The sequence below is a fragment of the Lepidochelys kempii genome, chromosome 2 (genome assembly GCF_965140285.1).
Source record: "Lepidochelys kempii isolate rLepKem1 chromosome 2, rLepKem1.hap1, whole genome shotgun sequence".
NCBI classification, from domain to species: domain Eukaryota; kingdom Metazoa; phylum Chordata; order Testudines; family Cheloniidae; genus Lepidochelys; species Lepidochelys kempii.
Window position 1 is genome coordinate 38,022,988 of NC_136381.1, and position 14,699 is coordinate 38,037,686.

Here is a 14,699-nt window from a genome sequence, read left to right on the forward strand (position 1 = left end):
TACTGCCCATGGATTAAGGCTGATATTGTGACTTCCAGTCCCTACTTGTAAATACACGAGTATTGACTCCACAGCTTGAGTAATATGTATTTTCACCAGCCCCTCTTGATTCCTTCATAATAATTGCTACTTCTACTTTTTTGGAAAGTTTCTTAGAGACAGAAAGAGGAAATGGAAAAACAGTACCTAATAATGCACTATACACCAATGAACCTATTGGACACCAATCTCTCTTACATATGAATATTTATTATTTTCCTTCTGAAAAATGTACAAAAAAATAAAATACCTGTATTTATAGTTTATCAATCCCCTCTCCCATTTACAACACTATTAAGTTACATGAGCTATTACCTTAATATAAACGCACACTGTTTATACATAAAGCTTCCTTGCTTGCCAGAGAGAGGGGCTGTCACAAAATTTGGCACAAACACACCTGTTTGCATCTTATCACAATTTAAAGGAAGTGGGGAAGGGAATAAACATTTGACATACTTTACACTTTAAAAGTCTCAGGAAGAGCATTCGTTTCCAGTTCCACGTCACACTGCACGCTGCATTCAGAACAGTGGTGCAGCTTCGTTTTTATTGATAGCACTGAAGCCATCAGTTCCATTCAATCTGCAACTTTTAAACAGTCCATAGCTTTAAATACAGGAAAATAAACAGGAACAGTGTCTGGAACAATATCATCTGTAGTTGCTTGATCAACACATTGTGCAAGAGAAGAGAGAGCAGGAGATACACCCAAGGAAGAAAAGTCCATTTTTTTCTGAGTGTGTGCCCTTCAGTGGCAAAAAAACCCACCAAATTGTAGTTATCGCTAATCTTGGGCAGGGTGGGAGGAGGGGGGTGCCCTTTCCCCACCACCCACCAACAAAAAAATGTAGCCTTCAAAACAGGGGTTATGATTCAATGCATTTGCTTTGGGCTTAAGCCGCTGAAATATGTTGGAGCAGCAGCAGACTTTAGAGTTGCATTGCATAGTTTGGCTTTCATAATAAGGCATTCAATCCACTGACAGCTCAGGAATTACTACTTGTTGCATTATAGCTTTGGTCTTTTGTGGGACAGCTTCTATGTACAGTCCTGTTATAATGTTAAAAAACTAGTGGCACATCTGTAAACACTAAGTTTCCCTTAATGTAAAGAGCTCCATGAACCAGCCGCCTTTCAGACTCCACTAGTTCATCGTCAGGACTCCTCACTTGCAGGAGGAGATTTTTGTTCTTTTAAACCAATAGCCACAAAGTGCCCCCCCCACCAAAAAAAAACCAAAAACAAAACCAAACAAAAGACCAGCGAGCTAACACAGGCATTTTTGTCCGCTGGTGCCCCATTGCCAAATCTCACTCCCATTTAAACTAGAAGCACATTTTAAATGTAAGCTACATTATTCATCATAAGATTTGATGAAGGATAAGTGACATACATGTTTTAACCAATATGAATGTAAATAAATGCATGGTATTTTTCTGGGCCAGCTGAAGCCTTTGAACCAATGTATAATGGATATTTAGACTGGACAGAGGAGCTCTCCCATTGTTCTAGCAGCGTGAGTTACTGGCACTGGGCCTTTCTGTGACTTGAACTCCTCCTTTTGACCAACAACCCTTAAAGGTGAGCCAGCACGCTTTTAACCTGTCAAGACCAGAGTTCAGGGTCCTGTGTTTCTCCTTCCACAGCTCATGCTGTCACTAAAACCTAAAGCAGGGCAGTGAGCTGTGTTCTCTGTAAGGCTCTAGGTGCTTGGGATGCCACCCACTGGAGCCCCCTAAACTTCAGATCAATAACTCTAAAGAAGACATGACTAGCAGATTTGCTTAATATAGCTATATTAGTCATTGTTAAACCCATCTCTATATCGGGCCAAATCCTGCTTGCCAAAGAGGCTTTTAGCTTCCAAAGAGGCTTTTAGCTTCAGTAAGGCTACCTGTGTGAGTAAAGCCAGAAGGATTTGGATGTTCTGTCACTGTCATGGGATCTTAAGCACTTTATTTGAAAGTGTATTTTACAAAATCTTTTCAGTTAATCTTGGACGCACCTTCCCTTTTGCAGATTGTGCACAAGCTGCAGCTCCTGAGCCTGGGATCAGAAAGATGTTTTGTCTCACCCCTGTTCCCATTTCCCAAAACCTTGCAGTTCTCACCCATCCTAAGCTAGCAAGCAGCAGTGCTCCAGGACAGTGGGACACACTGCAACCCACAGGACATTCACATCATATCAGTTATGCAGGCGAGAAGGAATAAACACATTCCTGGGGGAGGGAATGCTAAGTCCGCTATTAACCCAAGCACTGCTGCTACATGTGCAGGCTTTGCTGAGCCTTTCTTTAGCAATGGCAACTATGTGGTGAATCCAGAATCCCCATCGACACCTGCCAATCATGTGTATTGCTAAACAGTCTAGTATCAAAAGCCACAGATGGTTAAAATAGATAAAAGAGCTTGCCTGATATCAAAGGGCTTATGTGTTTGTTTACATTTACCCACAGGCTTAACTTTAAGCACGAGTAGCCCCACTGGACCCTTGTGACTGACTGAAAGACCCTGTTGAGATGTCTTAGAATTCCAAACATTTCTTCTATTTAAAAAAGAAAAATACAAGAACAAATCCCATAACTCAGTCGGACTGTGCATCGTACCCACGCCTGAATCTAACCTGCCAGAATTCACTTCTTTTTATGAAGAGTCAGAAACAAGATCTGGTCCAAGTCAGGGTAGATCCTTGCTCCAAACAAAAGCCAAATTCAACCGCAAGATTCCTATTCCTCAGAATGTCCACTCTTATACCTCATCACAGGTGGGTTAGAAAAGCAGCCATGTAGGACTGTGTGTAGTATGAAAAGGCCATGACACATCATTCAGCACTACTTAATGGAGAGAGAGCTGCAGATGGGGAGGGGAAATAGAAGATCTACAATGCAAACAGAAATACAGCAAAAAGCAGATTCTGGATACGTTGGGTTTGATTCTCCCCTGAATCTTGCCTGGGTTCCAGTCCTGCAAATGATTACGTACATGCTGAACTACTATTGCAAAGTATTGATTTCATTAGGACTACATACATGAGTACAGTTACGCATGTGTGAAGGGTTGGGAGCTTACATCTGTACAAAGCAAGTGTTAAAACAATTTATCACCAAATCAGACTGCTGGCATTTTACACCCATCTTTGCACAGATGGAAATGACAATATGAGGTGCAAAGCAATAGAGAATCAGGCCTATTAACCTGGGCAAACATTTCTGTAATTGGCCATTGCAATAACATGCCTGAAATGGACCAGCATTGAGACAGAAAGGAAAGGATTTTGGAGAAAAAAATAGAGACACACCAATAGAACCACCAAACAATTGCAGTGCATTCAATTTTTAGAGGCAATGGACCAAATTCATCCCCAAAATTAGCCCTTTGAAGTTAATGGAGTTACACCAGGGAGGAATTTGGCCTGATACTTGTAAATATTCCAGTATAAATACTGAACCAAACCCATGAATCAGATGTGAATATTAGCTTCCCAGCACAGCCTCACCCCTCAGCAGTTTGCAGAAATCTAAACCTCACAGAGAGGAGAAACTCAGTTCACCCTTAATCCAAACACAAAAAAACATAGTGGCAGTAAACACGCCCATGTACAGTAGGTTAAAATATATTATTGCATATTATAAACATTATATACAAGGTTAAAATGGTATTTTTTCCAGCTTACTTACAAATTACAATATAGATGAATGCCTTACTTACACGTCCTCATTGCTACACGCAGAGAACAACCAGAGGTATTTGGCAAGACTATGCGCTACAGAGCAATAGGCATCATTTTGAGTAGGTGAATTCAGTTGGTCACTTTCCCCTCCTTTAGCACTGCACAAATTAGTAGCATCAGATTTTCTGGCAATTGATTGTGGAGGGGGCTATTGTTAAAGCAATTTCAACCAGATTTCCCAAGTTGGACCAATACAATTCCTTTCCCTAATTTAGGAGGCACTTGTGCTGTTTTAACATCTGGGTTCAAAAGGTGCTATTTCACATGAGCTGGGTGTGACTGCTCTGGTAATCGCTTGTACATTGAAGAGGGGGGAGCAATAAATAAGGGTTCAAGTGAACATGCATGGCCTCATGCTTGACAGACTCAAGTCACTGTTTGTTGGGTTTGTTTTTAGTGTTGAATAACAGAGTGGGTGATATTTTTCAATGCATTTTTGTAACAGCTTCTCTGATCAGCGTTGACAAGTCTGCAAGGTTCCTGGGGAGCGTTCTTCTTCACAACAAGGATGAAATTCTGTGGTTCCTCAGGAAAGGGCCCTGAGCTGGGCTAGATCTCAGTCAGCGTGATCTTGAAGCCTTCTACTGTGCTCTCCATGTTCAGGATGAAAGTGTCCTCGTTGGAGTAGTGCTCAATGATGTTATCATCCATGTTTACCAAGATACTGGTGAAAATGAAGAAATCAGTATTCTTACATACATGGCTAATCAAAGGGAAGATCATGCACACTTGCCCAAAGCAAAGCTGCCTGGCTAGGTGTACTCACTTCCTAATCCTGACTGACCCCAAACTGGGGCAGGAGGCTATAAGGGACATACAGAGATCTCTTTCAGAGACCCACTGGTGAAATCTCTTCCCCTGCCTAAAGAGAATGGAATATCCCCCTCCCTCTCCCTCCGCCTGGCCATGCATTGTGAAATCTCAACGGGGGTGGGAGAATGGAGGTAGTTTGTTTGCTTTATTTTCTTCACTTATAGCCTCTGGGCTAGAGGAAGCTGCCGGAGCTGGGACTCTTGCGGTGCTTATAATCTCTGCAGGACAAAAGAGAGCTGCCAGGGGCAGGACATCTGTGGAGTTTATAAATTGCCTAGAAGTAGAGCTACAGCCAAAGCTTCTGCATCGTGCAACTCTAATGACGCTCCCCCACTCTCCCTGCCCCGGGAGCTCATAGTTGCCTGCAGAGGTGTTGGGCTGCCCAGATGCATCTTGCTACTCCCAGCCTGCTGTATACACACACGGAGGGTTACTTCTGTGTGAGTCAATGATTTTTTTGGAAATGATTTGTAGCTGGGTGTGAAGCCTGAGCTACACCATATGGGGTGGGCTGGCGTAAAGGTCAGCTTGCATGTGAGAATATAACATGTTTCCTCATTCTTTTCGACAAAAATAGCTTCTTCTAAGAAATGTAACAGCTGAATATGGTGTTAGAAAGAAGCTGACTTAAAAAGCAAACTAGAATTTCTTTAGAAGCCATGGAAATTCCCCCACAAAACACTTTGTTCAGGTAGAATTAAGGCTGTAAATAGGCTTTAAAATGACATTACTAGAATGTTGTCGTTATTTCAAAGTAAACATTGGAAGTCAGGACATTAAGGCTTGGGGGGGTTGGAGATTGGTTGTTTTTAAACTATTGGCACATTTGGGTCATTGTAAAAAGTCTACATTTACTCAGCTAACGTTCTAATATTGAACATAGTTCTGCCCTTCCCTCAACTACCAGCTCCCTGTCAAACTTTCAGCTCTGGGGCCATAGACTATTCCAGAAAACTCTACATCCTGCCAAGTCAATTCTGAATGCAGCCACTAGTTAAAGGCTGGAGAACCAATAGGCCAGTAAATCATAAAGATTACATATATGGTCTGCACAGGACTCTGTTCTCACCCCATTATGGGATTGATACCTCATTCAGTCCATAAATACTGAAACTACGTGCTCCAGACACAGACTAGAGATCAACTTTTTCCATATCTTTCACTCTTTGTCATCTATTTGGGTTAGGGACTTACTTCCTATTAGGTATTTGTACAGCACAGAGCACAATGGAGCCATGATCTTAGCTGCAGTCTCTGGGCACTACTGTACCAAAAAATCATCATGATTAAGGTTTTACTTTTTCTTACCCCTTTTTGCTTTTCTTGTAAAGTTTTGCAATCTTTTCTACTGGAAGCCCATATTTCTCAGATATCTGAAATCATTAAACAACAACAACAACACAAGAATTAAAGACAAATGAGGAACAGGAAAAACATTCTGTACCTTTAGGATAAGATATTGAAGCACCAACTCATGGAGACTCTTTTAGCAAATTATATATATATATATATATATATATATTTTCCCATGTTAAAAGGGTCACCATCAGCCTACTTTCATGGACAATGTGGCCTAATTGAAGACTATTGTGCTCTGGAGAGGGATAATCCTAAATAACTAGATTTTTATAAAAACACTCATCAGTCCAGCACCAAAAACATGGTAAGTATAACCACCTTTGAGTACAGTTTGAGAGTTTTTCCTAGTACTCTGCTCCAGCAGTTAACATTTCTTGTCCCTGGTCACATTTGTGCATTTAGCAAGGCCATTAATATACCTTCCATATAATCAAATGCAGTTTCTCATTCTGCTGACAGTGCTGGTTTTCTGTGCAGGGGGCTCATGTGCCTGGCATCCATTCCTGGAGCACAAGTCTGCAGGGACACCCTAACCACGGAATGAAAGATGGGCTGTCACTGGATCATCCACAACCTGGGTTAGAACTGGTTGACCAATGAAAAAAATGTGTGCACATTTTCATTTTTCATCAACATTTCATTTTTGGTTGGAATTTTCCAGCCAGCTATAGTCTGACTCCCTGAGGCACATAAGAAAATATCATTAAACTAGAGGGCTTTCAAAAACATTTCTTGAGATGTGTCCATGGGTGAACCAGAACGTACAAGAGAACTTTTGAAGGATGACATCTTAGCTAACTGAAATTACCAAGGACAAATCCACTCTATTGTAATGCTTTAGGCAGCCCTTTGCAGGACGTGGCAGTTCACTGGTAAATCCTTTGATGCTCATTATAACAGCATAACCCATGCCACGATAACCCCATTTAATGTTTACGGAGATAATAATTCCAGTATTCATCAATCTCATACCAATTTCATTTCAGAATTATTACTTTGTTCTTTGGGGAGGAGCTCTGTGACACTTTTTTCCTTTAAAGGAAAGGCAAAAGCAGATTGTTCCAAAAAGGGAAAACAATTATGTCAAAGGTAGTTTCTCTGTCACAGACTGTTCCAGGCAAGAGGACGCTGCAAGCATCCAAGCAAACTATTTGCCCTCTCCCAGGTGAAATTAAATTATGTTGCTACTAAACAGTTCATTGTCCACTGCATTAGAGAAGTGAAATGCACAATTAAAAATTGTTTTCGAGTAAAGACTGTCAGACATCAGCCACTAGCCCTAGGTAGGTGTTTGTGTGTTGTGAGTGGGTGTGGGTGTGTTCAGCATGACTTTGAGAAAATGGAATGTTTTCTAAAGGTAAAAGAGAATAATTGTTGTGAAATGGAGACTGAAGAGCAACAAATACCCAGTACTCCAGCACCACAGGCAAAAGGAGCAAAGGAAAATGCTACTACAAAAATCAAAACATGGCTTCCTAACATCAAGAAGTGGTCATGACCAGAGCCTCGAGGAAGTCTTTAGGGAAATTGAAAGACTGATCTAATTTATCTGAGAAGTGCTTGGACATGATGGGTGTTGTATAGAAGCTAATAGATAAGGCACTAACAGATGGCGCTCAAGAATATAGAGCATAATTCCTAGATTTTGCAGGACCAATACAACGTGTTAGGCACTGCAAATGGGTGTGTCTGGTCGCTCTGACAATGGGCCTGGTAGGAACCGCAAGACTAGATCAGGGAGATTTGATAAGAGATGCAGGTGCCATCCACACTTCTGGTTTAACACCCCATAAGGAATGTGAGGCAGTTTACATTTTGGCAGTGTGGTTTCCATGTGAAATTTGTAAACTGTCAATTTTTTTAGGGTTGCGCTTTGTCAGGCTGGTGCTCTCAGTCATGGCTCTGACATGGTTCATTGCCTCTGGAAATGGCTGGATGTGCTAATGCTAGGCCTGGTCCCATATTATCATTTGTATTAAAATAACGCCAAGAGGCCTCCATGAGGATCAAGGACCCATTGTGTTAGGCACTTTACAGCCATGTAGTAAAGCACAGTCTCTGTCCCAAAGAGCTCACAATCTAATGTAAACAAAATATAACAGGTGGGTTTATCAAACATGAGGAGGGATGGAAGAGAGAAAGGACATGGGTAACGCTGATAAGATCATGCAAAATTCTGAGCACTCTCAATTCCCACTGGTTTCCATGGGAGTGGGGGTTCTTAGTATCTCCCAGGGCCACACAGCAACTTGCGGGGTCAGGCCCATTGTTCACAGAAGGATGGTGAAGATGTTCTAAATTGATTTGCATTAAAAACCAGTTAACACTCTGCTAACATGAATAAGGCTTGACAGATGAGGTTTGTGCCTATACAGAATCCATAGTTAACAGCATGTAACTGCTTGTAAAGTTAGACTCCAATCCTGCACTGTGATCTAAGCAGGTGGGCTGCTGCAGGCATGTAGCTCACGTTGCAGTATTGGAGTCTTAGACAGTGCCCTTATCAAACTAATCTCAGTCAGTATTGCTACTCAGGAAAGCTCTTTAACTGCTTTTTATTCTCATCCAAAGAGGCAGGGGGTTACATGTGTCAAGAGGGGAACATACCTACATGTGTGCATACTGTCTGAGAGAGGAGGGAAGAAAGAGAGACAGCAGATTATGACTAAAAGGTGACGCTCTAAAAGTAATTTAGCTGAAGTGGAAAACAGAAGTGATAGAAAGTGTCTAAGTCTGATTGCTAAAAGGGGGGACGGTTTAAAAGTGCAATCAAGGCAAATTGCTCTGTCACTGTAACTCAGGAAGAGGCTAGAACATCAGTAAGAGTAGCTGCCATTTCCAGGCATTAAATTCTCAGAGATATTCCCATTTCCTCCTTTTACTTCTCCCTTATTATTAATTCTCTGTATTACCATTGCGCCTAGGAGCTGGAGTCATGGACCCATTTTGCTAGGCACTGTACAAACACAGAATCCACAATCCTTGTTAAGTAGTGACCAGGGGTCAGATAATATCAGGTAAGTGAACTGGTGGCTGCAGCTCTCATGTGTTCCCAAGTCTACACTTTCATTTGAAAAGAAGCATTAAGGCTCTTTCCCTGTTGGTTGTCAATAAATCCTTGAACATGTTACTCAAACGTAAAGTGGTGCAGCAGTGTCTGCAGACAGGCTCAAACAATAGCTTTGTGATAGATACGGACTGCCCCTTTTACCTCACTGGGGAGCTGACTCTGAAGCCTAATGATGACTTAATCGTCAATATTTTAACAGGCTATTAGCACAGCTACATGAATTTGTATCTCTGTCCCATGGCAATGTTTATCAAAAACGTCAGGCAAACATATAAAAGAAAATCTCCCTGTCCCAAGGCCATTTGACAGCAGTTAATGAATAGCATACTGCACATACCAAGGCAAAGCTTTCCTGGGAAACCTCAGTAGACCTAAGACACACATACCGCATGTTTTTAGAATTGGTTTGGGATGTCCCATTCTAAGTATATTATTAGGAGATACTTTGGGGAATGCCTTGTTTGCCAAACCCTAGGGCAGGTGCAGGATTTATATAACATGTCCGGATTACTGGGCTTTGGGAAATACCTGAAGTTGATTGAGTTAAGCACATTTCTCAGGAACCACTAAAGTTTCTGCCAACTACTTAGAATAGTAAACTATGGAGGCAGGGATCAGAGTGGGGTTATGGGAAAGCCACTGATTCAGAAGGTTCTGAAAATGAACAGCCACAGCAAACGTGCTAGAATCCTCGAGTCCTGTTATAGAATCAGAGAATTTAGAGATGTACTGTCAGGGCATCTCATTTAACACCCTCTTCCAAAGCAGGATAGTTGGGAGTGGGGATCCTTCCAAAGCAGGCTGGTATACAGAGTATTCTCCGGAGCTATCACCAGTCTCATTATAAATAACCCAAATAATAGGACTTCTACCCTTTCCTCAGGGAGATTATAATACATTAGAATAGACCTCTCTGTTAGGAACATTTTCTTAACATTCAGCTTTCATATTCCCTTCCTGAATTTCATCTCATTGCTCCTAGATCAAGTGGTCACCCTTAAAATATTTGCCAATTGCCATAGATAACTTGTCCATGTAGCATGTTAGTCCACACGAGAGGTGTGTAAATTCTCGTGTGCACTAGCATGTTGCGCACTAACTGGCTCACATGGACCCTGCTGACGCACACGGAAAGTTTCTTAATGCCAGCTAATGTAGTACGGTTTGAAATGGGACTAGGTTAATGCGCACTTGGAAACTTTTAGTGTGCACTAGCAGGGTCCACTTTGCCAGCTGGTGTACAACACGCTAGTGTGCACTAGAATTTACATCCCTCTAGTGTGGACTAACACACCATGTGGACAAGCCCTGAGTGAAGTAACTTCAGTATTTGAAATTTAACAGCAAATGCTAACTTTTGAACCATCCTTAACAGTGAGAGCTATCCTTTCTTTACTAAAACAATGAACAAGACTCCCAAACAGCTAAAAAATATCCCTGTCATGTGACCAGTAAGGATGGTTTTATGTTGAGATGAACACTGGAAAAACAGCTATAATAGAAAAAGAGACTAAAGACCAAATCCTTGACTAACTGCTCCAGCTCTTTGTGTCAAGCCTGGCAAAATGCGACCCATGCCTGTCCCACCCCACGTTAGAGGTCATGTTGGAGGGCCATGTGCTGTCTGGTGTGGAATAGCACAGAGCTGAAGCACGTTGTGTAGGGCAGTCAAAAATTTTCCATCAAACCCATTTTTTCATAGAAAATTGGATTTTTGATTAAACAAAATTTTCTGCAATTTCTGTATTCTTTCCATGGAAAATTTCAACTTTTGTCAAAAAAAACCCAAACACCCAAAAAACAAAAAGTTTTCAGTGTTTGACTGAAAACAGAAAACATTCAGCCAAATGATTGCCACTGAAAACTGAAACTTTCCTTTTGGTAATGCTGAAACATTTTTGTTTTGAGATTTTTAACCGAAACAAAATGTTTCAGCTTTCCCAAATAAAACTGTTTTGTTTGGACTCTGTTTGACATTAAACCACATCTTCCTGAGTGACCACATTGCCTCATGGGAGTTGTAGTTTGGATGCCTCATGCTCCTATTCTCTTCTACAGGCTGGGTTCCCTGGACAGACTACATCTCCCCTGATGCACCACAGCCATGGGATTGCCATGATTCACTGTAATGGTTTTAAGCCATCTTTGGAGAAGATCAATGGATATGGTGGAATCCAAAGTGGAAGCTGGCTAGATTCCAAGATCTTATTTTAAGAGGTACTATAAGTGGTATGTCTGGATAGTTCACAGGCAGCAATTGAGCATGTGGATGTGGTACTTTGATGTCACTGGCACTTTATAGTCTTTTGAATAAGTGACTATATTATTCTTTAAACATCTTTCTTTCTCTTACTAATTTGTTAAGCACAAATATCACCCTCTGTGTTTACATAAAGAAAGACAGGGTCCCTGTTCAGAGGAGTTTGCTGTCTGAATGTAAATTGACGTAAGACATGGGACAAAGGGAGAAGCCCTGAGGATGATGTTAGTTTAGAGGTTTTGGTTATTGGGAACTGCGGAGCTGTTGGGAGCTGAAGAGGCGGCGCCTGCAGATGGGGCAGCATGCAGAACTGCCTGGCCGGTGCTGCGCCTCCACGTTGGAGCTGAAGGGGGAACATGCTGCTGTTTCTGGGAGCTGCATGAGGTAAGCAACTCCTGGAGCCTGCACCCCTGACCACCCCCCATGCCTAAACCCCCTGCCCCAGCCCTGATCCCCCTCCTGCCCTCCAAACCCCTCAGTCACAATCCGGAGCACCCTCCTGCACCCCAAACCCCTCTTCCCCAGCCCCAGCCCAGAGCCTGCACCCCCATACACCCCAACCCCGTGCTCCAGCCCCAGCCCAGAGCCCCCTCCCACACCGTGTACTCCTCATTTCTGGCCCCACCCCGGAGCCCGCACCCCCAGCTAGAGCCCTCACCCCCTCCTGCACCCCAACCCCCAATTTTGTGAGCATTCATGGCCTGCCATAAAATTTCCATACCCATTCTTTTGGTCCTTGGGCCAAAAAGTTTGCCCACCCTTGTCCTGTTCAGTTTCCTGCAAAACACTTCTTTGGTCTGGAGTTCACAGGGAGGGGAGAATTTCACTAAAACTAACTGGACTCTGTTGACTCCCTGGGCTGCAGGTAGACAGCAGGGGAAAGCCAGCCTGTAGCAGCAGGTAGCAGGGATACAGTGGCACAAGCAACCTGCAATTCTTGCTCCACTGAGGTCTTGGAGATTACCAGCACAGCCCACAAAGCATGCAGGCCAGTGCAGGAGCCGGCTGGCTGGGAGGTGTACTGATTCCTCTCTGGCTGGGAGTTAAAATTACTGTCCTCTCTCTGCAGCAGAACTGATCCCATGGGGAATTTGCACTCAGATGGGTTTCAGAGTAACAGCCGTGTTAGTCTGTATTCGCAAAAAGAAAAGGAGTACTTGTGGCACCTTAGAGACTAACCAATTTATTTGAGCATAAGCTTTCGTGAGCTACAGCTTTATGCTCAAATAAATTGGTTAGTCTCTAAGGTGCCACAAGTACTCCTTTTCTTTTTGCACTCAGACGATACATCTGACCCATTATATTCCAATTTTTGTCTAAACAGACTCCACAGGATTTATTTGTTACTTTTTAGTAACCATGAGATATTCACTGCTTGGGAGAGGCCTGATTTTTCCCCTCTGCAGCTAGAATAAAGCAAATGGCCCCTTCTGGTCCTACGTAGTATAGTTCTGGAAGTACTCTATTGAAATCAACAGAATTACATTGATTTAAAATCAACTCAAGCAAAAGCAGAATTAGACCCCTGACAGTCAGCAATCAGCAGGAACGCAGTGTTTTGTGATTGCTGATCTTTTTTTCTAGACACTACGGATACATGTAACTGTTTTCTGCTGACCACAAGTGCCTCAAGTAAAAGGCAAGCATAGAAGGGATGAATATTTGCATCATGTCTTTGAGTCCGCCTACCTCTGAAACCTGAGACCAGTAGCTATTCCCCAGAAAAGAGTAATCTGAGTAGGAAACTGACTGTTCTTTTGGAAAGTGTTAGGAAGGAGAAGAATAAAATAAACCCTAAGTCTGAGAAAATGCTGTCAAGTGTCATGGAAAATGTGGAGAACGCCAAAGACCAGGAAGTGTGATAAACAAGAAAAATGTATATCTTGTAAACACAAAAGCGGAGTTTGAATTAGGATCACTCAGGGAGCCCTTCATTATTCATGGGTTTGAGCCTTATTCTTTCAAATCTTATTACTGAGTTTAGATTGTGTAAAAATCCAAATGACCTTCTCATAAAAGGAACTGCTGGAAAGACTGTGGGAAGAATACATGGTGCATGCAAATAAACAGCGTTTGGTATGGATTTCCCCATCATACCACCATTCTGCCTACCAACAAGAATGTCTGTTTTCCGAATGTGTTCAAGATCACTGAAACTAAAATGAACATTTCACTCCCAGACTAGATTCCATCAGTGCTAAAAATGTATTACTAACCCACAGCCATGCCCATGGACAAGAAACAGGGAATATTTCTGCCTCTGAGCTACTTCTGCTATCTTCCCTAATGCACATTGCCGAGTGAATAGGCACAGAGATGAAGAGGACGTTTAGGTCTAAATTTACTGTCAGAATGAAGGGCTGTAGCATGATTATAACACACCTAGAGCCCAGCTACAACAAGATCAAATCCTGTTATAACATTATTAATTAGACAGCAAACTCTTCAGGGCCCTTAGAACTACTTCATTAGCCAGCCGTCTGTTCTCCCCTGCTACTGGCATGCTACAGGGGACTGTCACCCAGCACATTTTGTTCTAGGTCTCTGCTGTTGGGCTGTAAACAAGAACAAGCCCAACATTAACCCTGACAGTCCCAGTGTACATTTTTTAGTGCTCATAGCTGAGGACCTGGAAACAAGCTCTAAGTTGGTGCTCCTCTCCTCTCCTCTCCCCTTCCCATTTCTCTTCTTAACTAAATTCTACCCTCCCTGCCTCACCCAGCCATCCCACGCACAGCTCACTGGTAATCTGACATTTCCCAACCCCCTCTCCACTCTGGGGTCTTTCCTGCACCTCACCAGACCTCACAACGTGACCACAACTGGTGCCAGGTTATCAAACTAGGATTAAATTTGGAGGTGTCCACTGCTGATCAGGGATCACTGGATTGCAAGTAGCAGCAAAGCCAAATCAGAGAAGAAACAGAGCTGGCACAGGCAGTTCACAAAGAGAAGACTTCACTTTGGAAGGCTGGAAAAGATAGGGAGTTGCTGGCAGAAGGTATCGAGGAGAGGAAAGGACTGGTTCTTGCCAAGTAACCATTACCAATCCTTTCACCCCTAGCAGAGCAATCCCACAAAAGACCTAGGAAAAGGTATATTCACAGTCAGTATCCTAAGGTTAAAAAGCGTTAGCAGTGGACACACACGCAGTTGCTACAGGCAAAAGTTTAAAAAGCTCTTGCATAGGGAGGCATGTCGGAACACATAGTCTGACCCTATTTTCTTCTTCAGGCATTTGTTAATTACCTCAGTTTCTCAAGACTCAAGACCCATAAATCAGCTGTACGAATTAGTCTTATCTCATTGACCTGCTGACAGTCCTGAATTTCAGATAAGGAGACATGCTCCAGAAAGCCTTTATGGAGCAGTTAAATATGTATGAGGATGGCTTTGTATGTGCACTATGTGTTCTGTCTAAGTAAT

General features: G+C 42.5%; 1 protein-coding gene across 4 annotated transcripts in view; it reads right to left on the reverse strand.

Annotated features, from left to right (window-relative positions):
- Positions 1-3,382: 3,382 nt before the first annotated feature.
- Positions 3,383-14,699, reverse strand: part of GRHL2 (grainyhead like transcription factor 2) — a 103,144-nt gene continuing 91,827 nt past the window's right edge. For 3 of the 4 annotated variants that reach the window (XM_073330421.1, XM_073330420.1, XM_073330419.1), the window contains exons 15-16: positions 5,893-5,957; positions 3,383-4,435 (exon numbers count right to left, since the gene is read on the reverse strand). In XM_073330421.1, the coding sequence (XP_073186522.1) occupies positions 4,321-4,435; positions 5,893-5,957 (180 nt within the window). In that variant the 3' untranslated portion in view covers positions 3,383-4,320. The remainder of the gene's footprint in view (positions 4,436-5,892; positions 5,958-14,699) is intronic. The other variant, XM_073330422.1, reaches the window with a different exon arrangement.